This window comes from Natrix helvetica, assembly GCF_964273705.1.
Source record: "Natrix helvetica genome assembly, chromosome: 2".
Lineage (NCBI taxonomy): Eukaryota > Metazoa > Chordata > Lepidosauria > Squamata > Natricidae > Natrix > Natrix helvetica.
In genome coordinates, this window is record NC_138552.1 from 245,774,024 (window position 1) to 245,798,543 (window position 24,520).

Genomic DNA, 24,520 nt, shown 5'->3' on the forward strand with positions numbered 1-24,520 from the left:
AAAAAAAAATGAAATGAAAACACAAAGAGCCATCCAGCTATAAATTGTGAAGCTTTTGTATGAAATGTATTTAACTGCAATAGAAAACTTGCTGTTTCAATTGCATTATGACTTGTGGATTAATACATAATAGGCATATGCAGACAATAGTTTAATGGGCTTTCCTCCAAGCTATGAGATGGCCCAAGTGTATGCTGGCCAATTTGCCAGTCTCTACATTTCCTCAGTAATTAAGACCAGTGATTGATAATGATATAAGACAGGTTATGGTCCAACAATTGAGTGATTTCCTTGCCATCAAGAAAACTTTCTACCAACTGCTCCCTATAACATGAGCTGGGGCTTAGTCCACATCAGACATAGAGTGGAGTTTTGACAGAGTGGTTTATTTATTTATTGAATTTATATGCTGCCCATCTCGCTCTGAGAAGTGACTCTGGGCAGTATTTGTCTCTATTTTGATTTCTTAAACATTTACAGCTCTCAATTCTCTGCCATATTGACACTTTTAGCCTGAGCATTTCTGCCAGATGCATTTTTCACTTCCACTGTTGAAGTCTTCTCAGACTTTTATGTTGTTTGGCTTTTCTTTTGGAATGGTCTTTACCTGTCCTGGTTCTTTGCTTGCAATCTTTCTTGCTCTGTCCATTTTGCAGGCATGTCAGCTGCTCACATAGGGGGTTGGCAGACATGACAACTTCCTGCTGAGCAGTCATTTCAGTACACTGCATGGGGGATCAGTAGTTGTAGACTCTGTTGCACTCTCCCAGATCCCTTTTATACAGATTGGGGAGGGGAAAACCTGGCACAACCTGCCAACATGCCTGTCATGCAGGGAAGGGAAAGTATCACTTCAGAGATCACATGGAGAACAACACTGATTTAAATTGGTAAATCACAAGGAGAATCTGGGAGATAGCCACAATCCACTGAAGACAGCTGGAGGGGAGGGGCCCAACAGCCAAAGCTGGCCAGATTCCAACCATTGGCAATAATCAGCTCAGTTGCCACCAAAGTCCTACATATTAAGTTTCTGTTGGGAGAAGACGGAATACACATCTGTAAATTATTTGCGCATTGGATAAGAGAATGAAAGTTAGCTGGCTTGGCTGGATATGAGAGGAAGAAATGGACATATGGATATACCCCTTTTAAAAATAATTTTGTTAGAGATATATAAGTAAAATTCATACAACTATAAAATAAATTCATTAAAGCAAACAAAATATAAAGTAAATAAAATAAAATAAAATAGAAAAATCCCCAGCAAGTGCAATCAACATAAAGAATTTTATCACTAGCTCTTAAAATAAAACCAAAGATCTCTTCATTTTTTATTGTCCATCAGTTTCATAAACCCATCTCTGAAACCCCATCCCTCCCTATTAAGGCAAAGTCCAGTAGGGATGATCAGAAATGACAATATAAGTATTACAAATTATATCTATTAAATTCATGGACATGTCCTTGGAGAATGGCTACCAAGGCATCCTCAAGCCAGTTAGGGGGATATTTGCTTGCATATAGCAATCCCAGATCCCTAGTGAATAAATACTGTCCAATTGCTTTATCCTGAAAAAAAAAGATGATTATGTGATTATCCCATCCCATCTCATCCCGGGGTAGTATTCACTTACTTTTCCTACCGGTTCATAAATGTGAGCGCGAGCATGTTCCATTATCTTGGGCTGCCACAAAGAAGAGGGAGTCAAGCTATTCTCCAAAGCACCTGAGGGTAGGACAAGAAGCAATGGGTGGAAACTAATGAAGGAGAGAAGCAACTTAGAATTAAGAACTTTCCTGACAGTTAGAACAAATAATCAGTGGAACAACTTGCCTCCAGAAGCTGTAAATGCTCCAACACTTGAAGTTTTTAAGAAGAGACTGGATAACCATTTGTCTGAGATGTTATATGGTTTCCTGCCTAAACAGGGGTTGGATTAGAAGACCTCCAAGTTCCCTTTCAACTCTTCTCTTCTCTCACCATAAAAACAGTCTTCATACTGCTTCCTATAATCTTTCAGCAGGCCTATTACATACTCAGAACAAAGAAAAAATAGCTGGATGTAATAGGAGTTCTAAGTAAACCTGTTTTGGGTTGTTGTGAAACAATTGTAGTGGACTACAAACACTACCTGCCTGGTAGATACTGCAGGTACATAGACACATTTCCAAGTACTTTCATATACGAGTTCAAAAGGAAAACAGATGGGATACAACAATTTATAACAACACTAATTGCTGAGGATGCTGCTTTCCTTCCAGCAATGTTGTGCTAGCTAGAGTATTTAAAAAGCTAAACAGCAGAATGTAGTTGGAAAGACCAATGGCTTCTATTGTCAATGTGTCCTGGGCTCTCATTATACATTTCAAGACTATCTGTAGCCAGAAGTCACATGTGTACCCCCCAAAAGAAAAAAAAACTTGGGGCCAGCCCCATAGCATTTATGCCAAATTGTAAATTTTAGACCAAGGACAAATTAGAAATATTATTAAATACATATAATTATATTCACTTTTTTGAAATAATTAAATATTTACTTAAATTGGCTCCATCCCTTTGTGGACTCTATCTGCCAGCAGACCATTCAATTTAAAAGGTGATATTCCCTTATTAAATATAGTTGTCTTTTAGGTTAAAAAAAGGCACAAATAATCTTTTATTCTTACATTTCATCCCTTTTTCATTAACAGAGAGAGAGAGAGAGAACTGAGGACAGCACAACACATCTAATAAGATGTGCTGTAACATGTTACAGTAAAACTGTAAGGTTGTACAAATATTTTTTTGAAACAGTATTAGCAGTGATAAAGTAGTGCCATCTAGTGGAATATTTAGTGTCTGTTGTATAAGCTCTGAAGGGCTCACTTCAGTTATTTTTTGAAAGATCAAGTTTGAAATCTTTGATATCTCAGTTGCAAGATATTTAAAATCAAAGTTGCTGCATTAAATTTTTACTAGTTTGCCTTTTACAAATGTCTTGTTTTTCAAAGAAAGGGCACAGTTTTTCAGGTTTGACTTCTTTTCTGAGTCTTCAGACATCAAGTTCAGATATATAGCTTTATAAAGCTGGCACACTTTGATTCTCTAGGACAGTGTTGGAGAACCTTTTTGGCACAGAGTGCCAAAATGGGTTTGTACATGCATGCTGGAAACCGGAAGAGCAGTCACCCGGTGCACATACATGCACTTGGCGGCTGCTGTTCCGGTTTCCAGCATGTGCATCCGAACTGGCCACCTGATCTTCCAGTTTCTGGTGCATATGCGCCAGGGATAGGTTCCTGCTGGCATTACTACTGGTTTCGGTGTCCAAAAATTTTTGCAATACAAATGGGCTACTTCAAAATAATGAAATTACAACATGCAGAGCAAAGGTTCAGATACTGACGCTCAGCAACCTGAATGAGGAACTGACGAGACCTTGCAACTCAAAAATAAGCTTTGGTCTAAATAAATATGAGATATGCAGTATATGAATATTGTAGCTCTTATCATATCATGTGAGAACATCACATTTCAATTAATATATCTGTGCCACTTTTTTCTCTAAGTTAAATCTGTCCATCAAATCTGGTCCCCAGTCCACAAGGAATCAATCAGTGAACGCTGCCTTCTTTACAGAGATGGGAAGAGTAAGAAGCAGCAGAATGACCAGTTAAGTCTTGTAGCGGCAATAATAATAATCATAATAATAATAATAAATATTTATTTCTTAGCCGCACCCTCTCCCGAAGGACTCGGGGCGGCGTACAACGAAACATATGAAATAAATATGTGGACAAAACAAACATATAACAGAGACATATACCGAGACATACACAAGGAGGAGGTCGGCTGACAAATAAAACAATTAAAATACAGTATTTAAAAACCCCTAGATAATTAAATATAATTAAAATACCCAATAAAAACCCGTCAGGAGCGATATGGTTAAATCAAAGTTAAGCCAGGCCAGCTGCTTGGAATAGGTGGGTCTTAAGCTTAATACGAAAGGAGCGGAGGTCAGAGGTATTCCTAATATCCGGAGGGAGGTCATTCCACAGGGCTGGGCCCGCCACAGAGAAGGCTCTACTCCTAGGCGCCGCCCCCCGACACTGTCTAGTGGACGGCACCTGGAGGAGGCCCTCTCTGTGCGAGCGGATTGGTCGCAGGGATGTATGGGGCAGAATACGATCCCGCAAGTAACTAGGTCCTGAGCCATGGAGCGCTTTAAAGATTATTATCAAAACCTTGAAACGCACCCGATAGACCACAGGAAGCCAGTGCAGCTCGCGCAGGAACGGTGTCACATGGGAGTACCTAGTACTCCCCATAATTACCCGCGCGGCTGCGTTCTGGACCAACTGTAGCCTCCGGGTGCATTTCAAGGGAAGCCCCATGTAGAGAGCGTTACAGTAGTCCAAGCGGGACGTCACCAGCGCATGAGTGACTGTGCGTAAGGCGTCCCGGTCCAGTAGGGGGCGCAATTGGCGCACCAGGCGAACCTGGTGGAACGCCCCCCTTGCCACAGCTGTCACATGGTCATCCATGGATAGCCGGGCATCCAGGAGGACGCCCAAATTGCGCGCCCGCTCCACGGGGGCAAGTTGAATGCCCCCAATGGCCAATGATGGAATTAATTGGCTGAACCGGGGAGCTGGTACCCACAGCCACTCCGTCTTGGAGGGGTTGAGCTTGAGTCGGTTGTCATCCATCCAGATCCGTACGGCTTCCACACACCGGGACATCACTTCGATGGCCTCGTTGGGGTGGTTCGGGGTGGAAAAGTACAGCTGATTATCATCAGCGTACAGATGGTATCCCACCCCGAAACCACGGATGATCTCACCCAGCGGCTTCATATATGTGTTGAAGAGGAGTGGAGAGAGGACCGACCCCTGTGGCACCCCACAAGTAAGGGGGCGTAGGGTCGACCTCTCTTCTCCTGCCAACACACGCTGCGTCCGGTCAGAAAGGTAGGAGCCGAACCACCGCAAAACGGTGCCCCGGACCCCCAACCCCTCCAGCCGGCGCAGCAGGATACCATGGTCGATGGTATCAAAAGCCGCCGAGAGGTCTAATAGGACCAGGACAGAGGAACAACCTCTGTCTCTGGCCCTCCAGAGATCATCCACCAACGCGACCAAGGCCGTCTCCGTGCTGTGACCGGGGCGGAAGCCGGACTGGCGCGGGTCTAGATAATCATTTTCCTCCAGATGTCGTGGAAACTGGTAGGCCACCACACTCTCTACAACCTTTGCCAAAAAGGGAAGGTTGGAGACGGGACGATAATTGGCCAGCTCCAAAGGGTCCAGGGAAGGCTTCTTGAGCAAGGGTCTCACCACCGCCTCTTTCAAGGCGGCCGGGAGAGACCCCTCGCTCAGCGAAGCATTCACTAGGCCCAGGAGCCAGTCTCGTGTGACCTCCCAGGATGCCAGTACAAGCCAGGAGGGGCACGGGTCCAATAAACATGTGGTGGGTCGCAGTCGTCCACGCAATCTGTCCAAATCCTCGATGGCAACCAAGTCAAACTCCTCCCAGATCGATACCTCAAGACTCGCCATGGATGTCTCCATTGGATCACTGACAGGAACCCAATCTTTCCGGATTTGAGCGATTTTATCCTGCAGATATTTACCAAATTCCTCTGCCCTGCCCTGTAGGGGGGCCTCCCGCGGCCTCTGAAACAAGAGGGAGCGGGACACCCGAAACAGGGCGGCAGGGCGGTTCTCCGCGGATGCAATGAGAGTGGCACAATATTGGCGTTTGGCCACTCTCAATGCCACAAGGTACGTCCTTAAATGGGCTCGTGCCTGTGTTCGATCAAATTCGGAGCGAGAGGATCTCCAACAACTCTCTAGACGTCTCTTGCGGCACTTCATCACCCTTAGCTCCTCGGTAAACCAAGGGGCTAGGGTGGATCGTTGCCGCCGGAGAGGCCGCAAAGGCGCCACCCGGTTCAAGGCCCCGGTAGTTGCATTATTCCACGCAACTACCAGGTCCTCTACCCGGGGGCGGGTCAAGGTTACAGGAGGTGGCCCAAGCTCCGTCTGGAACCTATCAGGTTCCATCAGGCGCCTGGGGCGGAACCATCTGGAACTTTCCGGTAGAGATAGTAGAGATTGAGCCTCAGGGCAGCCATGTTGCCAACTCACTGCAATCTGGTGTGGAATTTATGATGTGAGTTTAAGGAACAGATGGGAACAGCATGGGAGACAAGCAGTTTAGGCTGCAGTGTAGAATTGCTCAGACTGAGAAAATGGAGCGGCCATATATATTGTGAAAATTAAACAAATCTTTATTAAATTGAGATTTTTCTTTTTGGAAGAAGCCCTTCATGCAAATATTTTTGCTCAACCTATTTAAATTAATCAAGGAGAGAAGCAACTTAGAACTGAGGAGAAACTTCCTGACAGTTAGAACAATTAATCAGTGGAACAGCTTGCCTCCAGAAGTTGTGAATGCCCCAACACTGGAAGTCTTTAAGAAGATGTTGGATAGCCATCTGTCTGAAACGGTATAGGGTTTCCTGCCTAGGCAGGGGGTTGGACTAGAAGACCTCCAAGGTCCCTTCCAACTCTACTATTGTATTGTATTAAATGCTGAATGACTCATAATTAAACCTACAAATAAAGAGCTCCATTGGCCCTTTCCACTTCTGGAATACTAGAAGCCACAGCTTGTTCTGGAGGAATAACAGCATTCTGCAGTTTCCCAAAACATTGAATTACTTATAAGTAAGATAATAAAGACAAGATAAAATTCCAACAAGAGCACATTTCATAGAAATCTCAAAATGCCCTTGCTTTATGATGTGAAATATTTTATCTCCTTCCTAAAAAGTTAGTTAACCGCTATTGGTTTCTAGGTTGTGAAATTTGATAGTCTAATTATTTTTCTGTGGGATTATTCTTATGGACTTTATTTTATGGAACATTATACCTGTGCAGGAAAGCTTCACTCCAAGAGCAGTTGATGAAAAAGATAAATATTGTAAGGTTTATTTCTAAACACATTTATCAAGGATTGGACTGTTTATTAAAGGTTAGCTGTTTACAATCCAATCTTAGTTTACAAAAGAGAGCAAACTAACCTTTTTGTCCGTGTAACTTTTATAGGGCAAATGATTAGGAAATACGGAAATGTAAGCGACCATAGTTTGTTTGAAATAAAAAACCTGGCTCCCAACCGACACCTTAGGATGCTTTTCGGAAGGCAGACCACCATCAAAGCACCAGGTTAAAATAGGGGCGGGGCTCGGAGAGCCAATCCGGACGATCTCTACGCGCTTCTCGCGCCGCCCTGAACCGCCACTAATTGTGATCGCCTAGCAACTGCCGAAGCAACCGTTGCGCGGCGCGTCTAGCACGTAGCCACAGGAGCCAATCGAAAATCGGACGGCGAGGTTTGGGCGGAGCCGAGGCGCCAGGCCAATCAGCGGCAGGCGCGGCGCGTTTTAAACATCTTCCGTGGCGAAACGGCGTGTTTACTGTTTAGGGGGTCCGTCGGGATATCGGAGGAGGCGAGGATGCCGAGCCGCCCCGAGGATTACGAAGTACTCTTCACCATCGGTGCCGGTTCATACGGCAGATGCCAAAAGGTGCGGCGGAAGGCGGACGGCAAGGTGAGCGGAGGAGCTCTCGGGCAACGGTCCCCTGGCACTTGGCGTCGCTTGGCCGCACGCCGGCTACACCGAAGCTCTGCGGAGCCTCTTCTTCCGCCCTTCCTGCGCGGGGACCCCGACGGGCCGGTTGGATGTTATCCATGAAGCCTGAAGAGTTCTGGAGAGAGGGGGGCGGGCGTCGGGGGCTCCACTTGTTGCTACCTTAGGCAAGATCAATTCAATTTCAATTTCAATTTATTTGTGCTTCTAGACCGCCCCCTCTCCCAGAAGGGACTCGGGGCGGTGTACAGTCCAAATAGAATATCACAAAAATACAATAAAAAAAATTAAATATGTACAGTTTGGAGGAGGTCATCTAATCTAGTCCACGTTGCAAAATTGCACCATATGCAAAAGTGGAAGTTATTACCAGTTCACACCGTATTCTAGGCTAAAATATAATTGGCTAGTTTGTGATTCAATGTATTACACCAACAACCACTAGGGGAGAGGTTGAGACAGCCAGAAAACCCCACCTTGCTAGACCTAGTTCCTCATGTGGTTTTAAGTCGCTCACCTGGTTGCCTTACAACTCACAAAGTGAAACAGTTTTGAAGTTGGCCTTGTACAAAGAGAAGACCAATTCCCAAAATTTTTCAGGAAAGTAAATTTGGTTTATTTTTAATTAATATGGCAACGTATATGTAGGTATGGTTTTTTTAATCACACAAATTAACCCAGTGAATCCTGGGTTCTAATGCTTTTGGTCTGGTATACATATTCTGAAGTGCTAAAGCCACATGCCAGAAGCTATCCTTAAATGTACCCATGTAGTTCCTTTGATAATTACAATTAAATTGGATTTTTAAAAAATATTTTCATGGGACTGGATATGTGTGCTAAGAAAATATTTTCTGTATTAGTCTGGCCATAAACATAGTTAAAAATTGGATTTTACTGCTGCACAGCATGTGTGTTTTATATAATAGGAATAGCTCTTGTGTCTAGCAAGGTTTGGTTTAGTAATTTTGCAATAATAATAATAATAATAATAATAATAATAATAATAATAATAATAATAATAATAATAATAATAATAAAAAAAAATTGAATTTATTAGCCTCTCCCTTTCCAGGCAGGACTCGGGGCGGCGTACACTAGGACATATATAAACATACCTATATACAAAGACATACATGCACGGAGGAGGTAATAGATTACAACATTTAGACAATTAAAACCATTAACATACCCCGTTTAATAAAAACCCAATATACAATAAAAATGTAAAATTTAAAAAAGACAGTCAGGAGGAATATGAAAAAATTACGGTTGAGCCAGGCCAGATAATTGAAAGAGGTGGGTCTTCAACTGTACACGGAAGGAGCGGAGATCGGAAATAATCCTGATGTCACGGGGGAGGTCATTCCACAGGGCTGGGCCCATCACAGAGAAGGCTCTGCTCCTGGGTGTCGCCCCCCGACACTGTTTGGCGGACGGCACCCGGAGAAGTCCCTCTCTGTGTGAGCGAATTGGTCGTAGGGATGTGTGGGGCAGGATGCGATCCTGCATGTAACTAGGTCCTATGCCATGAAGCGCTTTAAAGATCATAATCAAAACCTTGAAATGCACTCGGTAGACCACAGGAAGCCAGTGCAGCTCGCGCAGGAGAGGTGTTACAGGGGAGTATCTAGTCCTCCCCATAATCACCCGCGCGGCCACGTTCTGGACCAACTGTAGTCTCCGAGTGCATCTCAAGGGAAGCCCCATGTAGAGAGCATTGCAGTAGTCCAGGCGAGACGTCACTAGCGCATGGGTGACTGTGCGTAGGGCATCCCGGTCCAATAAGGGGCGCAATTGGCGCATCAGGCGGACCTGATGGAACGCCCCCCTTGCCACGGCTGTTACATGGTCATCCATGGACAGCCGGGCATCTAGGAGGACGCCCAAATTGCGCACCTGTTCCATGGGGGCTAGTTGCACGCCCCCAATGGCCAGAGATGGAAGCACCTGGTTGAACCGGGGGGCCGGAAGCCACAGCCACTCCGTCTTGGAAGGGTTGAGTTTTAGTCGGTTGCCATCCATCCAGACCCGTACGGCCTCCAAACACCGGGACATCATTTCGACGGCCTCATTGGGGTGGTTCGGGGTGGAAATGTATAGCTGAGTATCAGCATAAACACATAAACACATATTAAAGCAAAATAAATCTGATGGCCTTCCAGAAGATATTTAATCTCTGATTTGCATTTAAAATATTTACAATCTAGATATTGACCTTTAATGTTGTACAATGTGAGTTGGGCGGCCGTATAAATCTATTTAGTAAATCTATTTAATGCATTTATTTCAATAGACAACCATTGCCATGTTGTGTTATCATTTTAGAAATAATTCTTTACCTAAGCAGAGAAACAGAGTGACCAAAGGCAGATAAAAAAGCAATGGGAGCAGGAATGTTTTCTAATTTCCTGCTGGCTTTTCCATTGGGCATCCTGGTAGGAGCATTGGAAATAGAAAAGTATGTGCTCACAGCAGTAGCCAATAATGTTGAGGCAGCCACAACATCTCCAAATTTCATTCCTTTGGGAGTTATGGGGTCTGAATTTTAAATGCATCCTTTAAATTAGCCTATTTGAGGTACCTGGGTTCAAAAATTGCTATCCTATGGTACACTGTTTTGCCAAGTTAAAGGCAAACAAGAGTTTTAGTAGTATAAAGCTGCTGTCGAGGAGTCATTGCTATGTGAGGATTTTATGGAATGTTAGTTTTATGGAATATTTGGATGGTTTTGCTTATTTATAAAGCAGTAAATTTGGGGAAATCAACAGTACAGAAATATAATAAACTAAATCTTAGGATCATGTTTTAAAAGGGGATCCAATATACCTCTTATCTACCTGATGCTTTTAGGAATAGGATGACTTTCACAGTCTTCCTAAAAGTTAAGAGTAGTTATGGGCATTATGCACCTATTTACTTAAAAGCTTGATTTTATTTGTGAATTTTCATCCAACAATCTTTTAATATCCCCCCCCCCCTTTCAATTATTCAATGTAATATTTGTAGATAGATCTGTTAAGGTCTCTTTGTTCATTGATAGAATCTGCTTGGTTAGTGAAATTGAGCAGACTGAATATCCTCAAAAATGTATTGGTTCTTTGGATTATCCCAAGTTGTTCAGAAAACGTGTTTTGGGGGGATATACTTTAAGAAATGTTGCTATGAAAACTCAGTCCTTTGGGATAGTTTGTTTCTACTTGAATGTTTGTGGCACAAACAAGATTAGGATATTTGTGACTAGTTTGGGTAATTATATGTTTATAAACCTTTACTAAGGTTTTTGTTCTCCTTAATTGCATAGTTTCAATGGGATATCGTGTAGGGCTGTGCTCTTATCAGTTCCTCCTTGGATCATTATGGCCTAAAAGTGTTTGTTATTATTTATTATTCCTGATTAGAATTGACAGAATTTACTGCCTCTTGTCAGAAGCAGTGTATTGCTATATTTAACAAGGCAAGGCTCTTCATGAGGAAAAAGTCTGGATTGTACTCATAAAATACTCTGTGTATTGCTTGATATTATAAAAATGGAGCGCTAAGATGTTTGTTGCAAGAGAGGCATTAGATACAGTTTCCTAATTCTTGGCTTAATTTTTTTTAGTCCATTGGACTTCATTCCAAATGAATGTGCTATGTAGTCATTTTATCATATATATTTTCATAGTTTAGAGATGGCTTCTTTCATCTTCTTTCAGGTTTTAGTCTGGAAAGAGCTGGACTATGGATCTATGACAGAATCTGAAAAACAAATGCTTGTTTCTGAAGTGAACTTACTCCGCGAACTGAAACATCCAAATATCGTTCATTATTATGATCGTATAATTGACAGGACAAATACAACACTTTATATTGTGATGGAATATTGTGAAGGTGGAGACTTGTCTACGGTGATTGCAAAATGTACAAAAGAAAGGCATGTATAACCTCTGGATTAATTGGAATGCTATGTTGGTTCTGGAATGTATGTTGGAATTAATCATCATTTAGAGTACTTCTGCATACCAGATTTCTTTCTAACCCTTCTTATTGTAGTAGATAGATAGATGATAGATAGATAGATAGATAGATAGATAGATAGACAGACCTTGACTTAAGACCACAATTGAGCCCAAAATTTGTGTTGCTAAGCGAGACATTTAAGTGACCTTTGTCCCATTTAATGACCTTTTCTGACACAGTTGTTAATCTGTGTAGTTGTTAAGTTAGTAACACAGTTGTAAAGTAAATCTGGCCTCCCCATTGACTTTGCTTGTCAGAAAGTCACAAAAGGAGATCATTTGACCTTGGGACGCTGCAACCATCGTAAATATGAGTCAGTTGCCAAGCATCTGAATTTTGATCACATGACTATAGGGATGCTGCAACGGTCGTAAATATGAAAGACGGTCATAGGTTACTTTTCAGTGCCATTGTAACTTCGAACTGTCATTAAATGAACTGTGGTAAATCAAGGACTGTCTGTACTTGAGACTGAATTGTATTGTTTACTGATCTCTTCCTTGTATCTTCTTTCTTGCAACTCTTCTGTGGTTTATAATAGCCAAAATTAAAACAGCTAATTAGAGTTAACTAGCAATAAGCAGGCTTGAATTCTTGTGCAGATCCCCTTCTCTAATGGCTATTAGAAAGCAACTGTGTTAAGACTAAAGTTAAGTCCATGGAAAAATGAGATATAAAAAGATGCCACTTAGAACAGGGGTTCCCAACCACAAGGCCGTAACCCAATACAGGACTACCACCTGTTTGGAATTGGGGCGCAGAAGCGGTGGGTGAGCAGGTGTATGAATTCAGTTCCATTTGCGCAAGTGGCGGTGCGTTCACCCATTGCTTGCAAAAATGGAGTTGCAAGTGTTTGCTTGCCTGGCTCTCAGTCAGAACCATCCCCTTTCTCTCCTCTCTGCCGGTCCGCAAATGATAAAAATGGTTCTTCCCCAAACAGAAGAGTTTTCTTTCAAAACTCTTCTGTTTAAGAGAAGGTTTCAAACAGTCAGATTTATTTTATACTCACATTTCTTGAAAAAACAACTCTGCAACTGAGAAAACAGTCTGTTTCGTGAATTTGGGTAAGGGGTGGGGATTTTTCCTCCTTTGCAAAATCATGTGGATAATGAAAGAGATTCTTGCTGTATCTTACATAAATATTGCAAACTTTTACCTCTGAAATATTTATAAGAGGTTAGGAAGATAGAGATAGAATTCCCGTTGAACTGTTTAGAGAAGATTAATAACAAGAATTTATTCTGTCCTTATTTGGTACAAATGCAAAAAAAGGGGGTGGGGAAATGAATGAATAATGCAAAATGGGAAAACAGTCAGAATTAGAAGTCATAATACGAGGGAACAAAAAATCAAACCAACATTTATTAAAATAGTTTTCAATTACTATCATGTTCATGATTACAAAATGTTAATTGCTCTGGTTTGCATGTATAAAAAAGGCTTGTAAGCACCAGAAAAAGAAGTCCTGTGAAACTGTTCCTCATAGTGTATTCAGAATGCAAATTCAGTGCATTCCTTTAGGATTAGAGAGCCAGTTTTGCCCATTTACAGTTTTTTTCCCTAATATAAATGGGTATAAATTTTACATTTCTTCTGGGAGCAATTAGAAGAATATGTAGGAGGATAATCTGCAAAATAATAAAATGTTATTGTTTGTCTCAGGACTTAGCTATTCAGGTAAAAAAAGTATCTCAATTTTAAAGAGCCTTTAAAGTAGTGGTTCTCAACCTTCTCAATGCCGCGTCCCTTTAATACAGTTCCTCATGTTGTGGTGACCCCCAACCATAAAATTGGCGTCTCGATTCCTAAGACCATCAAAAATATGTGTTTTCCGATGGTCTTAGGCGACCCCTGTGAAAGAGTCGTTCGACCCCCAAAGGGGTCCTGACCCACAGGTTGAGAACCACTGCTTTAAAGTATCTTATTAAATCACATTCTACTGTATACAATTTTGAGAATTGGTTTAATGGAAAAAGTTTATCCTAAAAGCCCTTAAAATAACCTTTTCCTCTTTCAAAAGACATTATCTGGATGAAGCCTTCGTTCTTCGAGTCCTTACGCAGTTGACTTTGGCCCTGAAAGAGTGTCACAGGCGGAGTGATGGTGGTCACACTGTGCTTCACCGAGACTTGAAGCCAGCAAATATTTTCCTTGATGGCAAGAAAAATGTAAAGCTTGGTGACTTTGGCCTGGCTAGAATACTTCATCATGATACCAGTTTTGCAAAAACATTTGTTGGTACACCATATTATATGTCTCCAGTAAGTGTCCTTCAAACCTTTTCAGATTAGTTTTGTTCTACTTTAGTCATGGTCAATTTATAATAGCATGGTCAATTTATAATAAATCGGCAAACAAAACTAAAGTTGAACACGTATACTTTGCCAAGCTATACTAAGTACCTTGGTTTTTTTAACAGCCTAAATTAATTGAACTAAAATGACTTGACATTACACTAGGCTTCTTCCTAATTAAAGTGCCACTGACAGAAGTCTTCCTATCTGTCTCCCTCCCTTTATATGTCCCAAATTTGCCTTGTGAGAAAGAAGGGGAATGCTTATTGGGAAAATAGAAGTCTGATTACTGGTTTTTGAATTGTGTTCAAACTATTAGGGAGCCAGTTTAGTCTAGTGCAGGGGTGTCCAAACTTGGGAACTTTAAGACTTGTGGACTTCAACTCCCAGAATTCCCCAGCCAGCCATGCTGGCTGGGGAATTCTGGGAGTTGAAGTCCACAAGTCTTAAAGTTCCCAAGTTTGGACACCCCTGGCCTAGTGGTTAAGGCACTAACCTAGAAAGCAAGAGATTGAATTCAGGCCTTGCCATAGTTATGAAAGCCAGCTGGGTGACTTTGGACCAGTCACACACACATACTCTCAGCCCAACTCATCTCACAAGGTTGTGGTGAGGAAAATAGCAGGAAGAAGGTGTGTTGGATATGTTTGCCACCTTGACTTATTTGTAAAAATAAAGTGGAATGCAACAAAAAAAGGGAATTATTTATAACATGATACTTGTCATATCTGTGCAAATAGTTACCATTTTAAAAGCACTTGCTTTTTCCATGGATTTTTAAAATATTAAGAAGGCATTGAAAACAATAAATATATTCTATATATGTTTCTGAAAATACCCAAAAACATCATTAAATGGCATAATTTTAATCAAATGCTTATTTGTATAATATATCAAAAAAGAATATTTTTAGAAAAAACACCTACAAAAATATTGTGAGGAAAAAACTTGTTTAGCACCTTTCAAAACTGTTAGGGGAGAAAATGTTTTTAAAAACCCACCCCTTGAAAGGTAATGAGTGACTGAAGAGAGTGTTTTCTTGGAATTTCAAATCTGCTTTTGTGTTTTCAGTGCTGATATAATCCAGATCTAGGGAAAATATGGTGCTGGAGATGCTGTTTCTACACTTATTAACAAACTGAACCAACACTAACTAACTAATGGAGCATGAAATGATATCTACATTGAGTCTGGTTGCACTTGAAGTATTCCCTCAGAAATTTGTAGGGCTTAAGTTAATAATTTACTAGGTTTTATTTTTATGGTATAGTTCTGCTTTCCTGATCTAGAACCCTCTCAGATATATTGAGAGGAAAATCTGGATTTTCCTCTCAATATATTTTGAAAAACTGATTTCTTAACAAGCAAGGTCATCTTGGTATATACAGTAATTCCAGAAAATGTAGGCTGGGTTTACTCAATATACAAAGCCATATTATTCTGGTTTGTTTTGTATATATCTTCTGTGAAGCCAGCATTATGGTTTATTCAATCTATGACTTAGGTTTTGGGCAGTGCTATTTTGAAAAAGACTAGGTTAGGAAGCCAGTCCACAGTTAAGGATTGCTTACAACTGAATCAGCGGTCCCCAACCTTTCTGGACCTGCAAATTGGTAATGGTGTTGGGGGGGGGGGGGGGAGGATGCTTTCACACATGCTTCCCCACCCCCCCATTTGAGCGGCCCAGTTCCCAACAGACCAGGGGTAACTACTTAGTAACTACATGTTACTAAGTAATTGATTTCCTAGAACAGTGTTCCCTCTAATTTGCCATTTTATTGCCATGCAATTATTTATATTTTAATAACTTTTAATCTCATTTTTAGGAGCAAATAAATCGCATGTCCTATAATGAAAAATCTGACATCTGGTCTTTAGGCTGTTTGCTATATGAGTTATGTGCATTGTCGTAAGTATTGTACTGCAAATGTTTTTAAGCATGTTATTTGAGAGTAATATTTAGCAACTGTTCAATATAGCTAGATCCTTAATGTTGAGCAATAATTTAATATTTTACAACACAATTCTCTAGAAAGTTTAATAGTGACCATTTTGTAGATTTAAAATTGAAAAGCATGCCATTCACTTTTCCTAGACCTCCATTTACAGCTTTTAATCAGAAAGAGCTAGCAGAAAAGATAAGGGAAGGAAAGTTCAGACGAATCCCATACCGTTACTCGGAACAGCTGAATGAACTCATCACAAACATGTTAAGCCTGAAGGTAAGATGACTTCTGGAAAAAAAAAGGCAAGGAGCTTTATTGAAGGAGCTCTATGTAGAAAAGTTTCTAGAGCTAATGTCCCAGTCCATTTAACTTAATTCCCCAGCCCTTTGCCCTATCTCACTAAAATGTGCTCTTGAGGAGGAAGTGCATTTATGTGACTGCTTAGTCTTTAATGGAACTAAGTACCAATAGTGAAATTAAATCCAGTTATTAGAAAGATATACACTGCCTATTCCTATGTAATCTTTCTCTAGCATTTTTTAAAAGAACTTTTTTGTTAACTAAGTATGTATTTTTCTGATTTCAAGGATTATTGTCGGCCTTCAGTTGAAGAAATTCTACAGAATCCATTGATAGTCGACTTGGTATCTGAGGAGCAAGTGAGAATTTTGGAGAGGAAAGGGCGACGATCAGACCAGGATAAAGTAGAAAGAGTTTCAGGAACGGCAACTAATGAATTAAAACTGAAAGAACAACAGTTGCAAGAGAAAGAGAAAGCTATAAAGGAAAGGGAACATAGACTAGAACGTAAGCAAATTAACAAAACATGTATGTGATATTCCATTGCTGGTTGCTATGAGCTTAATCTTCACAACAAATGATTCTTCGTAACGCCTAAGATGAAATAGAGATTTGAAGTGAAGGAAAGAGCACAGCAACAATAAAATAACATGGAATTTCAGAACACTTATAATTAGACTTCTAGTGTTCTGAAGTAGTACCCTGATACTCTCTGACAGCAGTCGAATTCTAAACAACCACAATGTTAATGTGATTACTGTAGACTAAGGATTCAAATGATGACGGAACTATTTAATAAGGTAGCGCATTAAGTGGATAACACAAAGTCGAAGTCTACTCTCCCATGAAAATTCACTGAGTGATTTTGGGTCTTTCAGTTCAAGGTGCCTTAGAGGGTTGTTTATAGAAGAATTGCTGTTTATAGTGCCTTGAGTACAGACAATATGTTTTTAACAAATAAGACAATTGTTCTGACCTGGGTCCCAAACATGACAAACCCTCTGTAGTTAAATACATTTTTCCTTTATTAGAAGCGTCAGCAGCCCTGACAAAAACTCTCTCTTTCTCACAGCAGGCTAACAAGTCTGTTTGGCAGAGGGATGAATAGTTGCCTGCCACACCTATTCTTCATCACCCCTAGAGCTAGGGTGGCCTTCGCTAGCAGCAGTGGCCCTTCTGTCCCAAAGATCGGCCCATAGATTTCCACTGCTGTCCTCTCCTCTGCCTTCTGCACATCTGTGCTTCAGGCACTGGACCCAGTTGTTCCTCCTCTTCCTCATCAGCCACCTCCAGACCTGGGGGCTGTTGACTCTGCATCTGAGGGCTGATGGAAGGCCCAGGTTCCGCCTCTGTCTATCTCTGACAGCTCCATTTCCTCTTCCTCCTCGGAGCTCTCAGGTTGCCTTGCCATGACTCCCACCCCGCCTCCTCATCTGATTCAGGTGCTGGAAGGGCCGGTGGCCAACAGGCCCAAACAACAATGCAAATTTTACAGCTAAGCTTAGGGCATTACCTATAGTAGTATCTGGATTTTGCGAAGTATTAAAATTGCATGCAGGTTTTTTCATAGACAGTATAAAGTTATTGCAGATAGTCCTTGGCCACAACTGAGCTCAAAATTTCTGTTACTAAGTGAAATAGTTATTAAGTGAATTTTGCCCCGTTTTTACGACCTAAGTTGCCATAGATGTTAAATGAATCGCTGCTTTGTTAAGTTAGTGACACAGTTGTTAAGTGAATTTGACTTCCCCATTGACTTTGCCAGTTAGAAGGTTCCAAAAGGTGATCACATGACCCTGGAACATTGCAACTGTCATAAATATGAACCAGTGCCAAGTGTCTGAATTTTGATCACATGATAATGGGGATGCTGAAATTGTTGTAAATGTGAAAAACAGTCATAAATTCCTTTTTTCACTGCCGTTGTAACTTTGAATAGCTACTAAATGAACTGTTGTAAGTTGAGGACTACCTGTGTTAAAATAAGGATATGGTATGTGTCTCTGTCAAATAAAATACCCAGTGGTGTTAATTGCAACTTTATAAACATACTTCTCTTTTTGTTCTAGAGAGAGAACGAGAATTGTGTGTTCGAGAGAGATTAGCAGAGGACAAATTGTCTAGGTTTGTTCTTAAATGTTTGTAATGTCTTAGTTTGCTACAATAAGGTGTGTTTTAAAAAATCTCATGGCATAGGTTTTTGTGGCTGGATCTTTAATGGAAAGGTTAGGCAACCTCCTATGTGTGGAATTTAATTCCTGGTATCCTCCATCCATTATGGCCCTTTAGGAGAATTCTGGATATTAAAACATGTTCATTTGGATGGAACATACTATAGGCTGGGAAAGGCTAAAGAGCTAGACATTTTTGAGATAACAATATTTGCTAGTCTTCAAAATGCTCTAGATTAATGGGGGAAATCATTTGGAAATCATTTTAATATAAGCTTTGTTCTAATCAACTCCTTTTTATAGGGCTGAGAATTTGATGAAGAATTACAACTTATTCAAGGACCATAGATTCTTCCTGCCAGCAACTTGCCCAGGTAGGAGAAGATACAGGAAGCTCCTACTGGATTACTAACCAGGAATACAGAAGCTCCCATCATTATCTTTCTTCTATCTCTATGGCTGATATCAGCCTTCTGGAATTGTGAGAATCCCAGAATATTATAAAATGTTTTACTGTTTAATTATGTAGAAAATCGAGATCTCCTATACTGATCACATGGCTCTCTGATTCCTAAAGATCTGAAACGCTAAGCATAGTAAACAATAAAAGATACTTCAAGAGCTGTGAAACCATAAATTTAGGTTTCAGTAATGGCCCTTCACAAATCATGAAGTCTACATGCTTCAGGATTGTAAGAAGCTTTCCCTATATGGAAACTTATGATTTCTACTTAATCTTTCAAAATTACTGTGAGTTGTGATTATTTTATGTATTTCATCAGAAACAAAGTATATTTTCATAAAAGAAACAACCTCTATTTCTATTTTTATGTGAAACTTAACTGTTACACCTGGTATATCGTTACTAAGTTTGGGTGACATTGTGTAAATATAGCTATTTAATTCACCCACTCTTTGTTTTTTATTTTTATACGTTTCAGTCTTGACTTTCTTGAACTGTGAAATTAGTCCTTAATAAAATATATTTTACTATTTGGTAAATAAGAAAATGAGATTTCTGAAAGGTAATGAAATATTTCAGTGGTGTTGATTTTAAAAATTAGGTCTTCATTCTTAAAGTCATTAATTTTTATTATTATTATGTATGCCACTATAATCCTGCGTAGCTGATTTCAAAATAATGCACTTTGGCTGGTTTTCAGACTGGATTAGAAGGAGTTATTGCAATCTTGGAAATTCTTCTCTACTCGAAAAGATGTTTCCTACAACGTATTTGGGGCTGCCCTTGAAAAACACCACTTTGAGCATATACAGCTTCAAAGCTTGTCTAGCTAATGAAAACTTTTTTTAAAGGCTTTTACAAATAAAGGGCTTAGTTGTCCAGGAGCTAAACACATTCCATTTTTAAAAATTTGATGTAGAAGCAGTTATCTCTTAATTATTAGGTTCCCTTAATTCACTTGAACAATAACAGAATTTGGTGCTGTATTAGAACAACTTTACAAGATGGACTATTCTGTTTCACACTAAATGAAACCTAAACTAACAATAGCTAACTTTACGCAAGGTACTTTAAATGTAATTAGTCTGCCCACACTCCTGTCTGTCCTCAGCAACCAATTTATGGCCGGAAAATATAGTTACCTCAAAAAGGCTTATTTATTAACAGGGCAGTAATAAAGATAATTAAGCAATAGTTCTGTATGGCATACAAATGAAGATAATAATGGCTCCTGTCACTGAGCAATCATTTTTCTTGACAGTGTAGCTCTTCCATATGGTATCATGTAACTAATTCCACTACAAAAAAAAATATCACAACCAAATATATATTGTAAAGTTGTTTGTTTTTTTAAGAGGCAGGGTTTTTTGAATCTGCTATTATTAGGTTTTGATTAAAACTTCATATAGATTAACTTTCTGTATGAAATTGACAGTACTAGAAATGTATGAGGAGGCTGTGGTGAATCATACCAATGACCTCTTTACTGTTTTGTCTCTGCAGTTATCAAGCAGATGTCTTTGAGTGGCATATTCTATACTTTTATTAATTTATACCTACTCAAGATAATGGGGCCTAATTTCTAGTTTTTTTATGTGCTATACAAAGACGTTCTTCCTTCTACCTGCACTGAGTCTAAACACTGCTTGAAGCAGAGCTACAAATGTACTCAACTATTCAACTATATAGTAAAGAAAAATCTAAAAAGAAAAGCCAACATTGCCTAATACTGTATTTTGGATGACATGTATTCTGTAGGCTTAAAGACTTCGGTGGTTGTATTCTCTGATAACTACATCTATAGCATTTTTCACAACTGTTTCATTTTTCTATGCTGGCTGATGCAAGAGGCTGTGCTTATACGAACCTGAAGACTCTTGCCTAAGGAGTAAAGAAAGGAACAGATTGAATATAAATGTTCCATATTTTAGATATTTTTCTGAAATGAAATTTTTTTTTACAAATGCAATAAAATACAGTATAGCAAATTCTGAAAAATCCATGGATCAATAATTTTTTACATTGCCATAATTATTATTTAGAATTATATAAAATGTTAGTTAACATATAGTAAGCAAGTTTTATTCTACAGGGTAAACATCTATTAGCAGACATAAACATTGTCAGGGTGGAATCTGTGATGTCTATCTTTGCATGGATACTTGGATACAGTTAAAAGTAATTTTCTCCTCACTGAATACCACTAAGATATTTTCTTTAGAGCAGTAGGAGGAACAGGCACTTATGCAAATAAAAATTTGTTTGCTAAATGTTCCCCTAAATATTAAATAGAATTAAGTTTTAGTTCCTCTGTAAAATGTTTAGGTTTTGGAGGAAAATAAAACAAACTTTCAGGTAAGAATCATGATTTGTCCTGTCATTTTGCTGATCTTTAGTTACATTTGCACCCACAGTTGTATTACCTATGTTTTAGAGATATTCCTTCACAGTTTTCTCTACTCGATTGCTCTTAAATATATATGGAGTACATATCTTAAAACCAATTGCATCTCCTTGTGCTTTGGATATCTAAAACTTACCAAGAAATTGCAATTTTTAACACAACAGGAGAGAAAAACTGTTCTTCCTTGGAATATATTGACCAACTACAGTATAATTCTTGTGAATTAAACTTACCTGTAGTTTCACCCTGCTTAGTTCTTTCTTCTGGTCCTTAGTTCTAGTTCTGAGATAACCACTCAGAGGCCCTTCATCTGAAAAAAGTTATATGGTCCTGATCTGTCTGAAAGTAGAAACATAGAAGATGTGTCTTCTGAGCTGTGTCTTGGTGGCCTCTTTTTAATACCTGGTACAACATTCTGATTAATAAAGCAGTTGAGTGTGGGCGGAGTAGCAGAACAAAATTGCATTCACAGAAAACCTATCAATGGTTAGACATTGAACTGGAGTGCCATTTTGCGAATCTCAATTTTATATTCTTTATCTTTTTTCCCTGATGACTTTGATGAAGAAACAGAAGAAACGCTAATCAAATTGGTGTACTGTACACAGAACTGAGTAGCATATTAATAAGATGGTAGACTAATAAAATTCAATTTTATCTTGATGGATTGAAGAATAGGTTGTTAATAATAGAATAAATTTAATAGAGACAAATACAATAGAGAGATTTTTTTCTTATAAAAAATAAAAAAAATTTTTATATCCAGTTCTGGGTACTACATTTTAAGATGGAATCAAAGAATTGAAAGCATGTTCAAAGAAGAATAACCAAAGGTGTTAAGGTTAGGCATATCATGTATGGGCTGCAAAGATCCCGAGGTCCACATGTTTACAGAAGAGAGATCCATAAGATTCTGTAATGGCACACTTAGCAAACCTTGAGAACACAGGAAGTAGCTAAAGAGAGAAAGGAGCAAGCAGTTATTTCAAAAGTGATTTTGGGGGTGGATGGAAGTGCAAGAGAGCAACTACCTCTGTGAGGGTGGCAGGCTCGGGAAACGAGCCATGTTGAGTTCTGAAAAATATTGCCAATCAAGTAATGCAACATAATATTAAAGTCTACAAAAGCCAACACAAGTTATATTTCATTGTATTGGGTTACTTTCTGAGGCTTCATTTGGACTCGAAAATCACTTCTGGACTGAACCATTAACTCGTTTATCTTGCTGCTCCTTTGTGTTCCCATGGTCCCTGCAGCCTTCCATCACCCTCCACTTTCTATTGCTATTTCACTCATTTCTCCCCTTCAGATCCGAACCAAATAATTTTCCAAGAAAAAAGATCAGTAGTTTACTGCTCTTTCTCATTATTTATTCAATAGGTGATACCAGCAATAGCAGGATGATTATTCATATACTCCAAAGGGCTGGTGTAATTGAGTACACAGCCTGTTGGACATTGACTAGCAAATCTAAGAAACTATAGGCCACAGTCATCTAGATCAGCAAAAAGTAGACATACCTGACTCCAATCTCCCTGGCTGGATAATTATGGGGAATAAAAGCGTTATAGGTATGCACACATTCTGTGTTGTCAAGAAGAAAGCGTAGGCATGTCAATTAAAAATCTATTGAACATTTCAAAATATAAAATACAAATGAAAATAATGGAAAAATGGGGCAGGGAAAATGGGAAACAAAGACCAAAAGGGGGGCGGGGGGAACGAAAAGCATTGATTTCCAACTTGTGGCAAGTACCATTTCATGGATTTAAACACCTATTGTCAGAACAGGCTTCTCAGACTGGTATGGAATTTCAAGAATACAATAATAGAAAGGATGTTAAAAGAAAAGCATATTATTAGCATAAGAATCTTACATGATCAAGAATGCTCATGTTATTATTGAAGGTATTCTGTGATTATGCAAAATGATTTTATATAATTCTACCAATTGTGTTAGCTTTCTCAAGATGAATCTTTTTAGCACTGCTGGTTCTTGCCTATATATTACTCTCTTTTTATAATGGAATAATAATTATGAAAATAAGAAAGTAAAGCTTAAAAAAAAAGGACATAAAAGGAATTTATGCTGTCTGTAATTTGAATATTGTCCAGATATGTTCCAAATGGCTTGGGAAAATCCTATTCTTACACACACACACACACACACACACACACACACACACACACACAAAGAGCTGGAAATCTCGCCCTAACTTTAGAAACTATAAAAAAACTACCTCAAAATGTTCCCCCTCCCACAAATACAGTTAGTGGATTAAATAACATGGATTAAATAAAGGCCTTTATTTAATATTGCTTGGTATTCCCATTTGCCATACCATATGAATGAATTATGTGATATGATATTCTACGATACTTGATATGAATTCTAATATTTTGCAAATTTTATGGCTAATGAATACTACAAAAGTATGTTTTTGTTTGTCTTTTTAAGATGAAATGTTACCTGTCCATACAGCGAGAAAAACGAAAGTCCAGTTTGGTGACGAAAGTAAAGAAAATGCTCAAGGCGAGGAAAACCTGGAAAACTTTTCCCAATCAAGAGAAAAAAATTGTAACTTGAAGAAGCGTCTTTATGCGGCAAATCTGCGCGCTCAAGCCCTGTGTGAACTGGAGAGACACTATCAGCTGAAAAGTCGTCAGCTACTAGGAATGCGTTGAAACCGTTCATTTGCGCCTGTACAGAAGAGCGACATTTCTATAGTGTTTTAAAAGTATATTTTTGTAATGGTTGTGATGAAAAGGTCTGTATAGATAGTTTTAGATGAAAAATAAGCTATAAAATATTTTAATCTACTGATTTGTGAGCATTTCTCTTCTTAGGAATTGTGCACTTTTAATGCACTCAACGACATCAAGAAATCACTGATATTTTAACAGAAAAAAATGGTTTTGAAGATGTTTTAGGATTAAGATGAGAGTAAACTGATATTGCTGCAGTGTAACAAAAGAAAAGAGAATGATAGGATGGGGGAATCTTTCTCCTTTCCAAATTTGCTTTTTCCATTTTTTAAAGTATCTCCTTAAAGTTTTAGTTTTGATATTTTTGTATGTGTACGTTGCCAGTTGGCTGCAACTGTTTAATCCCCATTAGGCTTTTCAGGGTTGGGATTACTGAAAGCATGGTCTGAAATAATGATAAATTGCTTAAAAGGAAAAAAAAATATGGTCATCAGAATTTAGAAATATCCAACATTTGTTTGGCAGAATTGTGCATATAAGCAGCTTGCTTTGTTAAAGCCTGATTTGCTTGGAAGGTTTCATCATCAAGTC

At 39.2% G+C, this 24,520-nt stretch overlaps 1 protein-coding gene and 1 long non-coding RNA gene across 4 annotated transcripts; one reads left to right on the plus strand and one right to left on the minus strand.

Annotated features, from left to right (window-relative positions):
- Positions 1-260: 260 nt before the first annotated feature.
- LOC309386636 lies at positions 261-7,306 on the minus strand. 2 transcript variants are annotated; one of them, XR_014174456.1, is made up of 3 exons: positions 7,176-7,306; positions 1,638-1,729; positions 261-1,033 (listed from the first exon to the last, which is right to left on the minus strand). It is a non-coding gene; the product is annotated as an uncharacterized lncRNA (long non-coding RNA). The 2 variants fall into 2 exon arrangements; XR_014174457.1 differs by lacking the exon at positions 7,176-7,306 and adding an exon at positions 7,074-7,169.
- Positions 7,307-7,416: 110 nt separating this feature from the next.
- NEK2 (NIMA related kinase 2) lies at positions 7,417-24,045 on the plus strand. 2 transcript variants are annotated; one of them, XR_014174455.1, is made up of 10 exons: positions 7,417-7,604; positions 11,342-11,559; positions 13,666-13,906; positions 15,766-15,848; positions 16,035-16,161; positions 16,473-16,692; positions 18,255-18,309; positions 18,660-18,730; positions 22,604-22,794; positions 23,682-23,798. XR_014174455.1 is itself a non-coding variant. In XM_081942254.1 (9 exons), exons 1-9 carry the CDS (start codon positions 7,509-7,511, stop codon positions 23,906-23,908), a joined length of 1,338 nt encoding a protein of 445 aa, XP_081798380.1. In that variant the 5' UTR covers positions 7,425-7,508; the 3' UTR covers positions 23,909-24,045. The 2 variants fall into 2 exon arrangements, 1 of the variants encoding a protein (XP_081798380.1); XM_081942254.1 differs by lacking the exon at positions 22,604-22,794 and having other exon boundaries at positions 7,425-7,604; positions 23,682-24,045.
- Positions 24,046-24,520: the final 475 nt, after the last annotated feature.